The sequence below is a fragment of the Mesoplodon mirus genome (genome assembly GCF_964341445.2).
Source record: "Mesoplodon mirus genome assembly, chromosome: 5".
NCBI classification, from domain to species: Eukaryota; Metazoa; Chordata; class Mammalia; order Artiodactyla; family Ziphiidae; genus Mesoplodon; species Mesoplodon mirus.
The window spans coordinates 43,522,681-43,542,240 of record NC_138980.1 but is presented as its reverse complement, the minus strand read 5'-3'; the positions used below and the strand labels follow the sequence as shown (position 1 = coordinate 43,542,240).

General features: G+C 54.2%; 2 protein-coding genes across 2 annotated transcripts; both read right to left on the bottom strand.

Moving 5' to 3' along the window:
• Positions 1-2,841: 2,841 nt before the first annotated feature.
• HAPLN4 (hyaluronan and proteoglycan link protein 4) lies at positions 2,842-10,867 on the bottom strand. The gene is made up of 6 exons (XM_082620409.1): positions 10,779-10,867; positions 9,668-9,780; positions 8,546-8,666; positions 7,906-8,268; positions 5,979-6,311; positions 2,842-5,374 (listed from the first exon to the last, which is right to left on the bottom strand). The coding sequence occupies exons 2-6, from the start codon at positions 9,668-9,670 to the stop codon at positions 4,983-4,985; spliced, it is 1,212 nt and encodes a 403-aa protein (XP_082476535.1). The 5' UTR covers positions 9,671-9,780; positions 10,779-10,867; the 3' UTR covers positions 2,842-4,982.
• A 65-nt stretch (positions 10,868-10,932) lies between these two features.
• On the bottom strand, positions 10,933-19,334 carry TM6SF2 (transmembrane 6 superfamily member 2). Its single transcript, XM_082620410.1, has 10 exons — positions 19,107-19,334; positions 17,378-17,481; positions 16,872-16,969; positions 16,699-16,802; positions 16,213-16,295; positions 15,446-15,570; positions 15,162-15,263; positions 14,739-14,831; positions 13,953-14,072; positions 10,933-11,428 (listed from the first exon to the last, which is right to left on the bottom strand). The coding sequence occupies exons 1-10, from the start codon at positions 19,199-19,201 to the stop codon at positions 11,222-11,224; spliced, it is 1,131 nt and encodes a 376-aa protein (XP_082476536.1). The 5' UTR covers positions 19,202-19,334; the 3' UTR covers positions 10,933-11,221.
• Between the last annotated feature and the right edge of the window lie 226 nt (positions 19,335-19,560).

Genomic DNA, 19,560 nt, shown 5'->3' with positions numbered 1-19,560 from the left:
TTATTCTAAAGCAATAGTGGCAACAAACAACATAAACAAGGTCAAAAGGTGAATGCCAAGCTTGGAAACAATTCTTCAAATCAGAGGTAAAGGAATTTTGCCTTAATATATAAAGAGCTCCTACAAATCAATATGAAAAATCCCCCAATAATCCAATAGCCAAATGGGCACAGGATATGAGCAAAAAGCTCAAAGAAAAGGAAATACAGATGGCTCCTAAACTACAACATATGCTCAACAAAATAATACACAATTTTCAGATCACCAAGATACACAAATAAGGACATATAAATAAAAGGGAATAAACAAATAAATCTCACAAGAGAGGGGCCTTGCGTATTTCAATGATGACAATGTACCTGAACTGAGAATGATTTATGATTTACTCAACTGCCTGCATCTAAAGTCAAAGTGGAGGGTAGTCAGCTTCATATAACAGGTGAATTGCAAGTGACAACCACAATGAGATATTATTTTTCACCTATCAGGTTGGCTAAGGTAACAAGTGATAACACATGATGCTACTGAGGACGTATGGAAATAGGCAAGTACATCTGTTACTGATGGGCTATAAATTGACCTCACCTCTAAGAAGAGTTCGAGATCACTAACAAAATGGCAAGTTTTGACCCCTTGATCCAACAATTCCTGCTATCATCCTCCAGTTATACTTGCACTTATGTGATGACCATGGTACTTATTACTAACAGCAAAATATGGGAAACAATGTAAATGTCCACCATTAGGAGACTGATTACAAAGATTATGGTGCATCCAAACAGGGACTACTTTGCCAACCTTCAAAAGAATGCTGGTGGGGGAAGGGGGCGGATTTTTACATGCTGAAGGAAACCAATCCCCAAATATATTGTTAAATAAGAGTTACTTTAAAAGTGTATATGAGGGCGTCCATGGTGGCGCAGTGGTTAAGAATCCACCTGCCAATGCAGGAGACACGGGTTCGAGCCCTGGTCCGGGAAGATCTCGCATGCCACGGAGCAACTAAGGCTGTGCACCACAACTGAGCCTGCGCTCTAGAGACCTCAAGCCACAACTACTGAAGCCCGTGCACCTAGAGCCCACACCCCGCAACAAGAGAAGCCACCGCAATGAGAAGCCCGTGCACTGCAACAAGAGTAGCCCCCACTCACCACAACTAGAGAAAAGCCCAAGCGCAGCAACGAAGACCCAATGCAGCCAAAAATAAATAAATAAGTTTATAAAATAAAGTATATATGGCACACAAATGTTCATAGCAGCATTATTCACAATAACCAAAAGGTGGAAACAACCCAAATATCCATTAACTGATAAAAGAATAAACAAAATGTGATATATATACATATATATGAACATTATTCAGCCACAAATATTATACTGAGTGAAAGAAGCTAGACACAAAAGGACACATACTGTAGGATTCCACTTATACAAACTGTCAAGACTAGGCAAATCCACAGAGATGGGAAGTAAATTAACAGTTGTCAGGGCATGGAGTGGGGAGGGAGGAATGGAGAGTGATTGCTTAATGAGTATGGGATTTTCTTTGGGGTGATGAAAATGATAGGGGTGATGGTTGAACAACACTGGGAATGTACTAAATGCCACTAAATTGAAGACTTTAAAATGTTTACAATGTTGAATTTCATATTATGTGAAGTTTTACAACATAAAAAATATACGTTGCATATTTTCATTTGTGTAGAAGTGGGGGGAAAACAATATATGCATGTTTGATTGAATGAATATAAAACATCTTTTGAAGGACATGTAAGAAATTTTAGATGTCTCTGAGAAGTGCAGTGGGTGCTGGAAGATAGGAGTGAGAAATTTTTCTGAATAACTAGCTTCAGGAGTGGCTCTACCCTGGTTGCCATCCTTAGGTCTCCTCCAGGTGGACCCTCGAAGACCTCCACTCCAACAGTGCAGAGACCCAGCAGAAAGAGGGTTCCCTTGGTCCTATTGGTCCGTCAAAATCTCAGGCAGTCTCATTGGTCTGCCTGGGTCCATGTCTACCCCTGGACCAATTAGGGTTGCCCAGGAAGATGAGCCAGAGCACTCATTGCCCAGTGGAGTCAGCCCCTTTGACTCACAGAATGAGAGGAGGGAAACTTACATACCCGAGGCAAAATCAGGATGCTGGAACCCATGGAAGGGAGAAAGGATGTTCAGCAGGGAAAAGGTGGGATGAAAGAAATCCCATGCACTCATCTCCAGAAGAATGCCCCTACCATTCCTCTAGTCAAGGAAGTTAAGGCACAGCTGGAGCCCAAGGCAGTCTAACCAAGGGAATGGACCCTGGCTTCAGATGAGTGGTTGGAATCTCTAGGAGTTCTGTCCCATCTGACATGGAAGCATGAGCAGTTAAATCGACCATCCCACTTCTACAACCATATCAGACATTTACACTTTTTTCCTCTTCTCCCTTTCTTTGTATGCCCGAAACTTTCAATACTCCTCGGCCCACACTCTCCCTACCCCCACCTCCACACCCACCCAGGGAAAATTTGCACCTTCTCTGCCTTCCTGATGCAGGAACTCAACACCCAGTTTCACACACTTCATTCCCAGGGGACTGAGAGGAATCACTGGATTGGTTAGTGACCCAATTAGGACAGGGCTGAGAAGGGCCAGACCCATGGGGGGTGGCTCAAGGGACAGAGTGAGGGAACGATGATGGGGGGAAGGGAGGGGAGAGAGACTGGGGAGAGGGAATGGTCCTGAGGAATGAGAGATGCTTCCCAACCGAATCATCACCAAGCACCCCCAGCTGAAAAACATTTTGTCCCACCAAAATGCATTTTTGAAGTAACTACCCACGAACAGTCTCATTTTCTCATTCATCAAAAAAAAAAAAAGTTTATTGAGCCCCTGCTGTACACTTTGCACTCACCGGGACCTTAGAACAGCCTTGATACAGAGGAGGAAATAGGATCAGGGGTTTTGTCACTTGGTCATAGAGGCAGGATTCGAACCCAGGCACACCTGGTTCCAAAACCCACAGATGGGTTTCCTGGAGATGGATGTGACAATATGGAGGGCTCCAGGAGGGACCCCAGTGCCACTCCAGGCAAGACCTCGAAACTGGGGTCTCCAAAAGCTGGGGTGGCCTTGTTCATGGACAGTCTCCCTGAGCTAGCTATTAACACTGGGGAGTTTGGGTCCTGACTTCTTGGCACAAATTGCCCTTTAGAACATGGAGCTCAGAGAGGATTTTGAGGTTTAAAGACAATTCAACCTCTCCTGGACCTCTAAGAAGGAAAATGTCGGGGGAGGGAGGTTAGGAAAGGAGAAAGGAACTCAGTGAGAATGGGGACGTAGTCTCAGAGAGGAAGCGGGAGGCTAGTGCTTGCATAGCACAAAGGGTAGGGGCACGCCAGAGCCTCAGTTTGTTCATCTGGGTGCTACAAGTGTGTCTCGTGAACAGCTGTTGTCTGGGATATAGTTAGCGTGCAAACGGAGGATATCTAGCAGCTCCAGAAGTCCACCTGGGTCTGAGATGCTGCCTGGAGCTGGGCCCATCTGGTGAAGGGGCAGCCATTGAGCCCTATGGGGCACAGTTCGGGCCCATGGTAAGAAGTTCCTGGGAACTGGGAAGTCAGTTGTCCTGGGGAAACGGAAAGCCTAGGGGGACAGGTGTTCTGTTACCTCAGACACCGGAGTGTGGTCTCCATGGCAACAGCTGCGGGGGGTGGGGCTGGGGGGTGGGGGGGCGGTGTGTGTGTGTCCAAGCCGCTTGGGGGCGGAGCTTGGAGGGTAGCAAGGAGCTGGGGCACCCCGCGGAAAGGAGCAGCCTGTTTCCATGGTGAGAGCTGAACCGAATGTTGGGTCACTCTCAGGACAGTTAGGGGAGAAGCTGGTCTCCATGGCTGTTGGTCAGGGTGAGGACAGTGGGAGTGAAGTTGTAGGTCTCTGGGGTGAAGGTGGGTGAGATAGTAAACGTGCGGTGTCCATGGTTACAGCTGCAGGAGGGAGGCACTAACTCCATGGGTGTGACTGATGAAGGAAGGACTGTGTGACTCTAGGTGACAGGTAGAAGCTGGGCTGGTCGCCTTGGTAACAATGGGAAGTGGGGCAGCTTCTCTCTATAGTGAATGACATAGGGTCTCTGGGCCTGGGAGATGGTCTCTTAGGTGACAGCCAGGAAAGGGGCCGTCAGGTGAAGACGGATTTGCTCCCTCAGAGAGATACCTAAGGGATGGGCCAGGGCTGCCAGTAATGCGAGCCAGGTGGGGCGTGTCAATCTGTCTTAACAGTGACAGACAAGGGTGGTCTCCCCTGAAACTGGAGGGGTGGAGCTGTTCTCCACAGTGACCTGGGGACATGGCCTGTTACTATGGAAACTGGGGGACTCGTGGGAGAAGGGGGGAGAATGGGAGTAACCAATCTCCAGGTCACCCTAGAGGAGAGGACAGGAGCCCACAGTCTCCATGTGACCACGGTGGCATGGTCAACTGACGAACTCTGAGGTTTCTGGTTTCTCTACAGGTGATAGGGAGGAGGGTTCAGTGTCCGGGTAACCTTAGGGGACCAGTCTTCAGTCTCCAGGGAGATGCATATGACGTGTGCCCAGTTTCCAGATAATCCCGGGGGTCCAGCCTCCCGGTGACCTTGGGGGTAGTTCCAGAAGACCTCGCGAGAAGTTTCCAGTGTTCAGGAGACCTCAGGTTCTGTTGGTCCCCAGTGGTTCTCAGAGGGTGTGCCCTGTCTCCTGGAGAAAGCTGGGAGAGGAGAGGAATCCACTGTCCAGGAGAGGAGGGGCTTGGTCGATTTCCAGGGGACTCCAGGGGACTTGGCTCCCGGGACTGGCCAGACTCTGGGGACCTCAGAGGGTGTGGCCAGGGTCTAAGGACCGCAGGAGGCCTGGTCAACTTGCGGGGCACCGCAGGGTGCATGGCCAGTCTCCAGGGTGTGGTCCATCTCCAAGTGGCCGTAGGGCACTCGGCCAGCCGCCAAGCTCCCCAGTGGTCCACGGCCCGGCCCTAGACGCGCAGCGGGGTCCAGGCGGCGGGGTCTCGCGCGCCTCCTGCCCACCCGCCGCCTCCGGCCCAGCCCCAGCCCCAGCCACCAGGTGCGGGGTCCGGTGCACCAGGCGCGCGGTAGCAGTAGACGCCGAAGAGGCGGCGCGTGGCGTCAGGAAAGCCGAGGCTGCGCACACCTGGCCGGCGGCCGCCGCAGCGCGCGCGCGGGTTCACGATGGGGTAGCGTGCGCTCCCGTCCGCCAGCCAGCCTGCGGTGCAGCGGTCCAGCAGCTGCAGCTTCCACGCGGCGAACAACTGCCCCACCTTGGCCACGGCCGCTCCGCGCGCCGCGCAGGCGCGCGCTGCTCCCGCAAAGGGCACAGGCCGCAGCGGCTTCAGGAAGAACACGCGGCCTGCAGGGGAGTGGGGAGGAGTGGTTAGGGCCGCTCTAGGAACCCGGCTTCCTCGGGATTCAGGACACCCTCCCGCTTGCAGCCTAGGACCTCAGCCTCAGGGCTCAGATACACCCCCTCCCCTGCAGCCCGGGACCACAGCCTCGGCTAGAGCAGTGGTGCCAGGCGATTTTTTTTTTTTTTCCGGTACGCAGGCCTCTCACTGTTGTGGCCTCTCCCGTTGCGGAGCACAGGCTCCGGACGCGCAGGCCCAGCGGCCATGGCCCACGGGCCCAGCCGCTCCGCGGCATGCGGGATCCTCCCGGACCGGGGCACGAACCTGCGTCCCCTGCATCAGCAGGCGGACCCTCAACCACTGCGCCACCAGGGAAGCCCCTGCCAGGCGATTTTTGATTGCCGTGCCTAGGCAGCACTAGGGAAGGGATCTCCTGGTTCGGACCCCCGAGGGCGGGTGTGGAGAGGAAGGACAGGGAGAGAGACCTGGGCGGAGTGGGGAAGAGTCTGAGAGGAAGGGGTACCTGTGTGGGGGTGGGGTCTCATACGCGGGGCGGGGCCCGGGCCAGCGGAGGGCAGGCCACTCCTCCCAGGGGTGGAGCCTACGCACCCGGGAGGTTGGATGTGAAGCAGAAGGCGTCGTAGAGCTCCTCGGAGTTCTGGCGGTAGCCGTAGTTGCGCACACCCCCCGAGGCTCCGCCGCCAGCCCCGGCGCTCCCGGCCCCGCCCAGGCCGCCGCAGGGCTCCCGGGGCTGGCTCACCGGGTACTGCACCGAGCCGTCGCGCAGCCAACCCGCGTTGCACCAGTCGAGGCCGTCGCGCCAGGCCGCGTGCAGCTGCTCAGCCGACGCCAAGATGCCGTCCTGTTCAGCGCACGCGCGTTGCGCCTCCGTGAAGGTCAGCTTGTAGCGGCCTCCACGCGGGTGGTAAGGGAAGACTACGCCTGAGAGGATAAACGAGGGTCAGCTCGGACCCCCCAACTCTCACCCACCTACCTGACGTCTGTGGTGCCGTGTGACTCTTCAACCTAGACCTTTCAGGCCATCCCTCACTATGGCCTCAGAGCTGACCATGCCTTTCCCCAGTTCACACCCCTCATACTCCCTTTGCCTTAAGCTTGGGATTCACTTGACCCTCCCCCTTGACATACTTAATCATGTCCACCTCCTTTCCACCACTGGAGACCTTTGTTCACGTTCTTTCCACCTTTCCACCTGTCGAACTACTACTATTCATCCTTCAAAACCCAGCTCCCACAACCCTCCTGCATTCAGTTCTACGTGCTTCTGACATTCTTCCAGCATTGGGACCTTCCTTCTTGTCAAATCCTGAACCCACAAAACTGACTCCCTCACACTGGGAGCCCACGAAAGTTTGACCCTGGGCAAAGACCTCTTTGATCTCCAGCATTGTCCAGGCCAATTCCCATTGGTTTCCCTTCTACCTTCAGTTCTTATAACTCGTCCCTCATCAGAATCACAGTCATCTCAGCTCACTAGCGTTCTGTGTGTCTGTGTTTTTGGGCTGGACCTTAGGGGTACAGGTGCAGATGCTTCTCTCAGCAGATGCAGGAAGGATCAAACAAGAGCCAGAGAGAAGAGCTGGAGACTGACAGACTAGAGTTCCAGTCCTGGCTCTGCCACTCACTGGTATGTGCCCTGGTCAAGGCTCTAACCTCTCTGAGCCAGTTGCCCCTCTGTGAGTAATACCGTCTCCCTCCGGGTTTTGGGGAAAGTTAAATGAAAGCTCAGAGAGCTCTTCAACCAAGCTCCTGGCACATAGAAAACACCCAATAAAGGAGAGCTGCTTCTATTATTGTTGCTGTTTTTCGCTATTGTTGGGAAGTTCAGCAAGTGAGGGCTCTGAAATCTCTCTAGCATCTTCTGAGGTGGAGTGAAGAAGGCAAACCACATGGGAGGGAATTCTTCAGATAGAAACCCTACTTCCCAGCTCCACAGTCAGCCAATCAGAGCATCCCATCTCCCAGGCACAGTGATTGGCCCATGGATAGGCAAATGACTCAAGCTGGGCCAATGAAGGACAACTCTGGGACTCTAGCTAGCACTCCTAGGAAATCAATTGCCAAGCTGGGAGGGTGGAAGCCTGGCACTACTTTTTGGTTCCATCAGGAGAAACTTTTCCAAGGAAAGCCCACCCAGGGAAACAGAGCTGAAGGAAGGATTTCTGACGTGATGTGAATGCCTGGATCTCACTGTGCTTGGATCCTACAAGAGGGTTTCCCAGTGTCTTCACCATTGATATTTTGGACTGGATTATTCTTTGCTGTGGGGGAGACTGTCCTGTGTGTTGTGGGCTGTTTACAGCATCCCTGGTCTCTACCCACTATATCACCACAACCTACTTCTAGATATTGCCAATATCCCCGGGTAGCAAAATCACCCCAGATCAGAACCATTATCCTACCCCACCAAGCCGCTGAATTCCTTCAGGCCAACTTGATTGGATTTCTGTCCTTTGCAATACCCTCCTCTCTTCTCCCTTAGAAATGAGCCTCATCCTGCCCACAGGCTAGTCACCTTCCAGGTCCAGCTTGACCATGCCAGTGTCATCCTCCAGCTCGTTGGTGACCTCGCACTCATAGCGCCCATAATCCTGCAGCGTGACATTTCGGAGAACCAAGGAGGCATCCCCGGGCCCATCGCCCTGCAGCTCAGCCCGCCCGCGGTAGCTGCCAAACGCCCGGTGCTGGGCACCCAGCGCCACGAAGACATCGGCAAAGGCCAGCGGGTCCACCACCTTGGTCCACTTGAGGCGGACGCTGTCGTGGCCATGGGCGGCTGCCTCGTAGTGGTAGCGGCAGGGCAAGACGATGGTGCCACCCCGGTGGCTGACCACCTGTCCCGGCGCTGTCTGCACCACCACCGAGCCCGACTCCCCTTCTATGGGCAACCAAAGAGGGTTAAGAAGAGGTTCTAGGGGCGGGGCAGGGGAACCTGGGGAGGGGGACCCAGGGAAAGGGATGTGGGAAGAAAACTTGGGTGAGGATCAGGAGATCAGAAGGGTAAAGGGGCTCCGTAAGGGGACTAGGGAGGGGGCGGGGACTGTGGCCATCAGGAACGCCCAGCACCCACCGTCCTCCCCGCTCCATGCACCCTGGTGATCCTACTTGGTCACGGCTTCTGCGGGGCAAGATCCGCTTCCATGGCCCTGACTCACCCAGCACGTGCACGACCTTCTTCCGGCCGTGCTCCGCTTCCGCGGCGCCGGTGAGCAGCAGGACTCCCCATGCAGCTGCCCAGAGCGCCCCGCGACCGAGGGCCGCCGCCGGAGCACACACCTGGGGGCACGGAGCGCTCAGTGCAGCCTCCTGGCCTTTGCCTTTCAGAAGACTAACTCCCTGGCCTTCCTTTCCCGCGGCGAGGACTTCTTACATGCCCAGGTCCCCAGCCCAGCCAGGATCCCAGAGGACTCCCCCAAGGAGAAGGCTAGCAGACCCTCCCACCCACAGATCCTCCCACTCTCCCAAGATCTCACACACTTGCCCTTGGGCAAAGCGCACGCCCCTGGACTCACTCTCCCTTAGTTCTGCACGGGCAACCCACCTGACCCCCTGACCCCAACACCAGAGCCTCGGAGCCCCGCACCCTTCTTCCTCTCTCTCTCTTTTCTGGCCCAGGCCAAGGATTGGGGAGGAGGGAGGAGGGAGGAGGGAGGAGGGGCTGGAGCAGCGGCAGCGGCAAGGTTATCCGTGCGCCAGGAGACTGCAGCAAACCCGTGCAGGTGGGGGTGGTAGAGGCAGAGAGGGGGAGACACACAGAAAGAGGGCGAGAACAGGGAAAGAGACTGAGACAGAGAGAAGGGCAGGGAGAGATGGAGACAGAAGGAAAGTGTCACGGACAGAGGAAGGAAAGATGGAGAGGGACAGGGATACAAAGGGAGAGAGAGAAGAGAGTGCCAGAGGGAGACACGGAGAAGAGTAAGGAAAGATGGAGAGAGACAGAGATGGAGAGGGAGCGACAGAGACTGAAAGAGAGAAAGGAGAGAGAGACACAGAGAAGAGGGAGACATGGGGGTAGGGAGAGACAGAGAGACTCAGAGAGAGGGAGCGTAAAAGGACTCCCCCCCAAAAAGGGAGAGAAAAGTAGGGAGAGACAGAATAAGAGAAGGAGAAGCAGAGAGGGAGAGAGTGGGAGGGAAAGAGATACAAGGTGAGAGACAGAGAGATGGGAGAGACGAGAAGGAGAGAGGGACTGAAGAGAGAAACACTGAGGGATGTAGATCAGAGACACAGAGACAGAATCCCAGAGAAGGACCTACCGAACCCACAGCCCCACTCACCATTCTGCCGGTGCGGCCCCCGACCAGCGGCCCCTATGTGCCGGGACTGCGCTCCCCGCACACCCAGGAAAGACTGGGCAGGTCCCTGCAGGTGGTGCAATCCCGGCGTCTGCCTGCAAGGGGAGGAGGGAGGTGACGGGGTTGGGGGGGGTGTTAAAGGGGACGTGGTGATGCCTGCTGGGGGCGAGGTGATGATGGGCACAGACGGAGGAAGGACTGCCCTGAACAGTGAGTTCAGAGCCAGGTCCCAGCCTCCCTGCTGGCTGACTTTGGGCCACCGGAGGAAACTTTCTGGGTCTCAGTTTAACTCTCTTTAAAATGGAGGAGGGGGGAGCCTGATGATGCCCTGCATGGGCAGGGGGCGCTGAGTAACCTGGGAAAGGGGCTTGGCTTGCACGTCTCAGTTTTCCCATCTGTCACTGGGTGACCATCAAAGGGTCCTGGGCCCCAGCAGCCAAAGGGTGCTCACTCTGTGGGATGCGGGCCCTACAACAATCACACACTCTGCAGAGGGACCCTGCCCCTCACTCTATGCCTCAGTTTCCACATCTGAGATATGGAGTGCTGGGTCTTTCGTGAAGATCTAGTGGCTAGACACAGGTGCCTAATAAGTGTTGGTAAGGGCAGGGAGCAGGGGGATCAACCCCCTGACCCAGAGTGGTCTGGGCAGGAGTTACCCCTGAACCTGGACCTGCACTCAAGTTCAAAAATCAAACCAGGAGGCAATGAGCCCTTCTCCCAGCTTCTTGGCTGCCTCCCCAGCTTCAGTTTCCCCCAAATATAAGCCAGTCAGACAGCAGAGGCAGGGTTATGGGCTCTGTGGTTGAAGGGGCTGGGGCTCCTTGCCTAACTCAGCTGCATCCAGGAGGCGTGACTTGGGACCAGGACATTCACCTCCTGCAGGCTCAGTTTCCCCATCTGGAATATGAGGTGCGATCCAGCATGTAGCATGTGAGGTTAGCCATTGGCCTGGTATATGGTAGGTGCTTAATAACTGTGCCACACTGTTAGTTATTATAATTTATTGGTGGAGCTTAGACTTTGGACCCTTCTCTCCTGATTGTGCCCTCAGGCAGGTCTCTGGTCCTCTTTGAGCCTCAGTTTTCCCTACCTGGAAGATGGGGCTGGGCACACCAACCAGAGGTAGACTTCTGCTGTCCGGCACCTCCAGCTCCTGATGACTATTCTGGCAGTGATGAGTGGGCCCTCGTGGGTTCGGAGGAGAGGGTCCCTTGCCCCTGCCCCCTGAAACACTCAGAGCAACATTTTATGCGTCAAAAGGAATTTTACTGAAACGATCCATGGGGGGATGATGGATAAATTCCGGGAGGGTGCCAGTGTGGAGTTTGGGTGAGGTGACAGCTGAGCATGGCCGTGACCTTCTCTGCTGGAACACTTGGACCTTGGGCCCCCCCATCCCACCCTGAAAGTACCATAGCCAGGACTGAAGGCACCCAGAGACACACCTCCTGCCTCTAAAAAACCCAACCCACCCTCCCAGGGGCAGGGCCAGCTGGGTATGTAAACAGGATCTTGGGGAGTCCCACAGCCCCCTCAGTGCTGCTTCTCATGGTGGGCTGGGGGGCCAGGAAGTGGGCGTAGGAAGAAGGCAGGGCTCCACAGGCAGCGGTAGGCCAGCAAGTGAGGCCCCAGAGCATACAGTAGGTTGCACACGAAGAAGCTGGCCCAGGCATCCTCAGGCACACGGTAGGTGAAGGGCGTGCGCAGGTGCATGGAAGCACCCATGTGTGAGAACTGTGCCTGGTGGCCAAAAAGGGAGGATGGATGTCACAGACCAGGAGAAAACAAGTCCCAGCGTCACCAGCATCCCACCCTGGGGAGCTCAAAATATCCCCATCCCTATCTCGCTGGCTCTGCTGACCTACCTGTCTCCCCTCTTCAATCCATCTGTCTCTAAATATCCCTGTCCCAACATGTCCTGTCTATCCTCATCCATCTATCTGTAAGCCTCTCCCCAGCTGCCTAACCAGAATGATCTTCAGGGTCTGCTGGACCCTGCACCCTATTTCTCTGCCCTAAGTCCAGCTCCTCCCCCTGGTCTTCCCCACCCCAGGCAGCCTTGATACAAATCCTCTCAATTCTACCCCTAATCGATAAAATAATAATATATCCAATGGATGTCCCCCTGGCCCCACTGCCCTGGCCAGGGCCCAGCCTTTATCACTTCGCATCAGAAACCCAGCAACATGTCCCCAGCTCTGACTGGGCCCTCCACTGCTCAGACACCTTCTACAGCTTCCCATTGTTCTCAGCACAAGCCCCCAAGCCCAGAGTTCAAAGCCCTTAGCATCTAGCTGTCAATTTATCTTGTCTCTGCCTTTACCCACGTTATGGGTCTCTAAAACACTGTCCCCCTCTGTGCATTTCCTTATGCTGTTCCCATTCCTGGAATGCCCTTCCCTGCCTGAAGAACTCATACCCATACATCAAAGCCTATGCCCCCGGGGGTGTGTGTGATGAATTGGGAGATTGGGATTGACATATATACACTAATATGTACAAAATGGATAACTAATAAGAACCTGCTGTGTAAAAAAATAAATAAAATAAAATTCAAAAATTCAAAAAAAAAGTAATATCTTTCCAGAGCTCAAAAAAAAAAAAAAAAAGAAACATTTATTTGAAAAGAAAAGAAATGGAAAATTACAAAAAGGGTAAGTGGAAAAATTACTGCAAATGGTTTGGCAAGGTGGGTTAGACAATGTACATTTTGTGGTTTGGCAGGATCACATTTTCTTGAGCAAAGACTCAGCATGAGGGCTGGGGTCATCTTTATGGACACAAACTACAACCTAGTTCAAGTGGAAGTCAAACTGAAGTTTGGTCAACTCTCTTAGCACAGTGTTAGCCAAGCCCTTTTTTTTTTTTCTTTTTGCGGTACGCGGGCCTCTCACTGTTGTGGTCTCTCCCGTTGCGGAGCACAGGCTCTGGATGCGCAGGCCCAGCAGCCATGGCTCACGGGCCCAGCTGCTACACGGCATGGGGGATCCTCCCGGACCGGGGCACGAACCCATGTCCCCCGCATCAGCAGGTGGAATCTCAACCACTGCACCACCAGGGAAGCCCAGCCAAGCCCTTTTTTCTGTATAGGGGTTTAGAGTTCAGAAACCTCATGAAGCCCAAAACATTCCTTCATGTAAATTTTCTTTGCTTCAGAAATTCTGAACAGTCCTAACTGGCTTGCTACCTAAAACTATGCAAAAAGTAAAATTTATGTTTAAAAGGAGTATAGAAATTTTCTACACAAAGCCTTGAATATGCTTGAATTACTATTCTCCCTTAATAATAACCCTTTATAATTAGATAGGAATACACAAAATAAAAACAGAGAGTAGGATGATAGCTGGGGCTCAGCAAGATCAGTCCAGTCCTTCTGGTTTACAATGTTAGAAGATTTCCCTCCTCCTGAAATAAGGTTTCCAATTTCTTCAACTTGTCAAGTTAGATACTTCCAACTTCTTTAATACCTCGGATACTGAGTATCATAAGGAGAAACATATAATTTTCAGATTCTTCCTTCACATCACATAGAAAAATAAATTACAGATGGAATAAAGAACCAAATATTGTGTGTAAGAATTTTTAAAGCCTATGCATGAGAAAGCTTTTGAAATAGCAAAAATACCTCCAAAGCTTGACTTTAAATATTGGTAATCAGAGCCTTCGGACTCAGAACACAGCTTCCAAAGCAAAATAGAGAGAAGAAAGAAACCAAGTTAAGAGTAGTTCTTCTGCCTTTAAAGAGCTGGATGGAAATGAGACATTCTTAACAATTTTGATAGATGGCTGAGATTTTTATAGCACTCTTCTGTACAACAAAATTATTTTTGACAGTCATCGTTAGTGAAACAACTAATTATAATAACAATGATAATAATATCCAGAAGAGAAGTAGACAATGAGTATTTTCTTTTATTGTACTTTGAATATACAATCATGCCACAACAAAGTAAAAAATAAATAGTAAAGTACAATAGAGAAAAAAAAAGCCTATGCCCCCTTTTCTAAGAAATCTGTCCCCTCTGGAATCCCTCTCAGACTCTCTACCTCCCTCTATTCAGTTCTAATCTCATGGGGTTTGGGGTGTCTGTGTCTGGCTCTTTCTCCCCCACACTAGGGAATCCTGGGGTGCTGAGCTGGGGGTGGAGCCTGTCAGGGGCCTAGTATCACCCTGCTCAGGGTGAGCACAAAAGCAATTGATGAGCAGAAAGAAACTTTCTTCCCTATGCACTGGCCCACCCCACCCCATTCCACCCCACCTCACCTGGCCAATGGCTCCAGCAAATACCAAGGTCCAGTCAGGCAGCCAGGAGCAGCCAGGAAAGATGAGGGCATAGATGGCCAGGCCATAGAAGGGCAGCACGTAGAACATATTCACCAGCATCTGGGGGGCACACAGCTGATGGATTGAGTGGCTACCCCAGTTGAGTCTCCTGATACCCCTCAGGTGGTGGCCCCAAGGAGAATCTGGCCAGCCTCAGACCCCACCCAAGACTGGGGCTCTCTGCACATCTTACCCTGTGCAAATTGCTCCTTTATTTCCCTTGGGTTTCCCCACCCATCCCACTCCCACACAATGAGCCCACCCACCTTACTCCAGAAGTAGCATGTGACCCTGGCCTGGCCAATCAGAACACCCCAGCCCCCTGGCCATAATATTCAGCTATGAGCATGTGATTTAAACTTGGCCAATCAGAGGCTGCCTGAGATTTATACTTAAACTGAGGAATTAAGGGCTCACACTCCTCTGTGGCGGCTAAGTAGAAAGAATGGAAGCCTAGAGCTACCCAAGGCTGTCTCTGCCATACCACAAAGGCACTACCTGGGAGTGGAGCACATGTAAAGAAAACACAGTCTAGAGACAGAGCTATCCTTGAGCTCCTGGATCCGGTCATACCTGAAGAGAATGTCTGTGCTTTTCTGGTAGGACAATAAATTCCATTTGTGCTTCCACCAGTTTGACTTATGTTTTTGGCACCTGCTTCAAAGGGGCCCAGTAGATCCCTAACCCGGCAGGATTGTGGCCCTCTCCTCCCATCTGCCCTCTCACCTGCACCTTCGGATAGGCCACGGGGTCCCGCAGGTATGGCTCATACTGATAGATGTAGACAAAGCAGGCATCCATGGGGCAGTCAAGCACCACCTGGGGCCCACAGACAAACCAACAGCCTCAAATATCCCTCCCAGAGGAAGCCTTCCCTGGCCTCCCAGGAGGGGCCCATACCCCTTGCTCTGGCCTGCCCCAGCTTTGGTTCTCTCCTCTGGCTGAGAATCCACAGATATTTGAGCTGGGGAGAAGGCTACAGGGAATGGGGCTTTGTGATGGAACACTCAGGTTAGACTCGATGAACTTCCCTGGATGATCAGATGGGAGAGCAGTGGCCTTTTTGCACTGGATAATGAAGATAAAGGAGGGAGGGATGGGCTGGGGACGGGGAGTTGGAGGCAGGTAGGCTGGCCAGTGCAGACTCACCAGGCCCCGAAAGAGGGTGAAGAATGCAGCAAAGATGAGGTAGATGATGAGGGCCAGGTCAGCTGGGCGCTGCAGAAGGCCCTTTCTTTGTTCCTCCTCCACCTGCCCCATGAGAAACAGCATGAGAAGTCTGGTATCCAACAGGCACTCAATGAAGGCTCATCCCTTCTTCCCTAATGACCAAGGAGATCTTTCCAAGGAGATAACGTCTTTGACCAGAAGCAACTCAAATGGGGGACATTCGGGCATTTGGCACAAGGCCTATCTGGGGGCAAGGGACTCACCATGTTGGGAGTACAGCAGCTTGGCGCCTGGGTCTGGTTGAAGACCCTCAAGCCAGCCCAGCAGGGGACCAGCAAGTAGGGGATGGTGAGGAAAAAGGAAGGCCTGATCTCTGAGTTGTATTTGCCTGCCATGGTAGGAGAGACAGGGTGTCACGCAGCGAGGATCTCCCAGGCCCGGCTGGACCCTTTAGCTGGGCCATGTCAGAGCCCCTGGCTGGAAGCTGTGATTCACAAATGCCATCCTAGCTCAGCCCTAACACGTCTGAACTCCCGAGTGCCCATAAGATGATGTCCATGCTCCTCAGCCTGGCCTGCCTCAATTTACCTTCTGGACACGGCTCTTACACTTCAGCTGTTCTTTGCTCCCCCTAGAAACACCCTGGATATTCCTCTTGCACAGCCATCCCCACATCCCTGGCTGCCTTCTCTGCTTCGCCTCCTAAGACCTACCTACAAAGGTTTCACTCTGCCCTCTGGATCCACCTTAAAATTCCCTTCTTGTGTCAAGAGCACTCTGGGCCAAGTCCCTGGGGTCAGGAACCGCTAGCTGGGGAGGAAATGGAATGTGCTTCCGCTCCTCCAAGAGGAAAATGGGGGAGAGGTGGGGAAAGGCTGCTGGCTTAGGCTCTGAATGGAGAGGCATGTGGTGGGGAGGAGGGTGCCCTCTGCAGACATTGGAGAGGGTATGGAGGATCCACTGGGAACTTCCAGACACAGGGCAGTGACCCAGCCCAGGGAGACAGGATTCCTCAGAGCCAAGTCCTTACCAAGGATGTTCCCTGGGAGGAACACCAGGATGCTCATGACGAAGGATCCCAGCCAGTAGAGTCCAAGGTTCCGGTACCTCTTCCTGGGCAGGGGATGGAGAGGTGACCAGTAGATCCCTGTCTCCCAGTCTCAGAGCCCCCGAGAGGGTCCAGAGACCAATCTGGGATCCCCAGCTCTGGATCCCTTCAGTGTCACCCAGGACAGAAGGGACAACAGGAAGTTGAATGAGGGAATGAACAGTCAAATGCTCTGTCCAAGGACAGTACTGTCTGCCCAGGCACAAGGTGGTAGAGAAGAGAACCGACCATCACTGACACCTGTGATATTCCCTGGATCCTTCTCCTGGCCACTCCTGTCTAGAGCCCTAGAGAGGCTTCCTGATTTCCCCTACAGATACTTCTGGCCTCATCCTGACCTGGGACCTCCCACCTAAGGACTCGACCTCCTTCCCAGGGTCCAGGTGCCACCCTGCCCACCCCACGCACCTTTTACGGATGGCACCAGCCATGGCCAGGTAAAGGAGGTAGTGAACAATGCCATCCCAGTAGCAGATGAAGACCCCGTGTGCCGTGCGCAGGTACGGGTCACCCTGCAGGGGCAGGTGCAGGGCTCAGACGGGCAGTAGGGCTGCGGGCATCCCAGACCCCTCCCTACATACCTCCTTGGTGTAGAACGCCATGAAGCTCCCCATGTAGCCATCTTCCTGGAGAGCGATAAGGAGGTCCACCACGGAGGTGAAAGAGAAGACTGCGAACACTACAGGGAGAGTAGCCGGGGCATGGGCAGGGTGTGGGCGGGGCACAGACCACGCGTGGGCGGGGCCTAGGACTGCAGGTCGGTGACCGGCCTCCCAGTTTCCCCGCAAAGCCTCTGCACAAACCTGCTCCCAGGCCCCACCCCACAAGTCACATGACCCACAGCCCGCCTCAGAGGGAGGCACAGTCCCTGCCTTTAGGGGTCCCCAGGGTGATGGGAAAGGCGCTGTCCCTGCACTCAGGAGTCCCAAGTCAGAAGGGGGAGGCCCCTTGAGGTTCCCCAATCAGTAGGGGTTCTCCAGTCTCTGAGGTTCTCCAGTCTGATGAAGGCCCTTCAAGGGCTGCCAGTCTGATGGAGGAGGCCCTTGCCCAGGCAGTTCTCTTCCCTAAGACCCTCCCACCAACTCACCGGCATAGAGTGGGTCATAGTAGATGTCACTTCGGGACAAGCTGTATATAGCCAAGAAGAGCAGACCCAGGATCAGGGCGCTCATCCACACCACCCCCAGGGAGCTGTGGAGAGGAAAACCAAGTCAGGGAGGCCAGGCCCATTCTGAGGTCCTGCCCCACCCTAGGGCAAGAGCAGACACCAGGAAGCTCCAGGTGAGGAGGCTGAAGCATCTGTCCATCCAGAAAAGCCATTCCCTGAAACTCCCCTTTCCTAGCACCAGGCTCTTGCCCCAGCTGTTTCCCTCTTCTGGAAACTCCTTCCAAAAGTCTCCTTTCCACTTGGCAAACTCCTACTCATCCTTCATGGCCCATCTACATCGCTCCTCCTCCAGGGAAGCCCTCCCTGACTCCTCAGAAAGGATCATTGCTTGACTTGGGCCAGGCACAGAGAGAGCATCTGTCAACACTTCTGACTATATGATTTATCCAGTCACTTGGTGATGTGTGTGACAGTTTGCTTGCTCTGTCATTCAACAGCTCCAAGACCCTCTGTGGCTAGTCCCAGTGCCCACACCTGCCAGAGGGTCTCTAGTGCTCAGCTCTGTACACCTCATGGTCTGAAGCTCCTGACTCCTCAGGTAAAGTCCAAATATTTCCATCAACTCCACCCCACCCCTGCCCTTATCTGTTCACATCAACCTGATAAGGCAAGTCAACCAGCCACAGAAGCCAGGTCTCTGGGCAGCCCCCAACTCTTGGCAAACCAAGGCCAAGGGTGGGACGGTGGGAGACATACCCAAGGTCACACATTCCGCGCCCCCGCCACTCTCTCCAGGCCTCGACCTTCTCCTGAACCCCTCTAACCCCTAGGATCCCCATTCCTGGCCCCATCTAACCAACATGACAATTATAGTAATCACGTGAGACCACACCAGCGCCTTGGCACACAATTTGTAATCCCTAACTGTAACCACGGGATGAGCTCTAGAATTATGTTCACTACACAGTGAAGAAACTGAGGCTCCCGGGCAACCTGGCTCACTCTGGGTCCAGGGGGATGGAGCCAGGAATTTGTACCCAAGGAGCCAACTCCCCAGTCAAGACTCCCTCTACCCCCATGTCTTGGGTTGCACTGGGTTTGGGAGTGTGAGGGGCTTGTGCTTGCCTGGTACCCAGTAGCTGGATCCACGGGGTTGAGGCCTAGGGTTAGGAGATAGGGACAGGGGAGGCCGAGGTATGTAGGGGAAACTGAGGCTAGGGACAGGGTGGGCCAGCCCTAAAGAGAAGAAAGTCCTAGGCCTGAGACAGGCAATGGAGGGACAGTCTGGTAGGGGTGGTGCAGCAGAGCGTGTGTGTGGCAAGAGCCGGGTCACTGGGGCATTATCTGGGGCAATACTTTGACCCTTGGGGACTCTGGAACCTGTGCTGGGCACATCCCTGGGAAAACACCAGAAACCCTCCAAAACCCTGCCTTGTTAGGGGCTCTGCTTCTCAAAGTCCCTCCTCCCCGGGCCCCAAACGTCCCAGGAGCGCCCCCAGCTCCACCACACAGCTCCGGGCCTGCTGGAAGGCGATTTCCGGTTGGAGGTGGGGGGGTTCTTCTGACCCAGCCCCTGTCCTCGCGGGCCGGAGCGGCGCGGGGCCGCTGGGCCCGTGGGAGCCCGCGCATCCTCCATCCCGCCCCCTCCCCACCCCAGCCCAGCCCCGCAGCCCCTGAGGAGGCCGCCCCGGCCCCTCCCCGCACGCACTACGAGAGCGTCGAGACGTGGTTGAGCGCGTAGGACAACGGGAGAGCGCCCAGCGACAGAACTGCGACCTTGCCCGCCAGCGGCGGGATGTCCATAGCGGCGGCGCCGGGACCCCGGCTTGGTTTCTGCGCGGCGGTGCCTCTGAGCGCGGAGTTGCCAGGGACCCAGCCCGGCTCGGCCCCGCCTTGCGCAAAGGTCGCCCCCGCGCTGTGACTGCCCTTCGAGCTCCCGCTGTGACTGCCCTGCGAGGCCCCTCCCTCTCGCAGTGGCCCCTCCCCGCCTTGATAGCCTCGCCGGACTCTGCGCTGTCCCCAGTGGCAGTCCCCGTCGCCCATCCGGTTTCCCTCTCTACCAATGCTAGAATACGATGCCTCAGGATGCTTCCGCTTCTGTGTCCTGGAGGCCACTTCAGTCTAAGGGAATTCGTTCCCTGGGCCTCATTCTGCACTTCTTT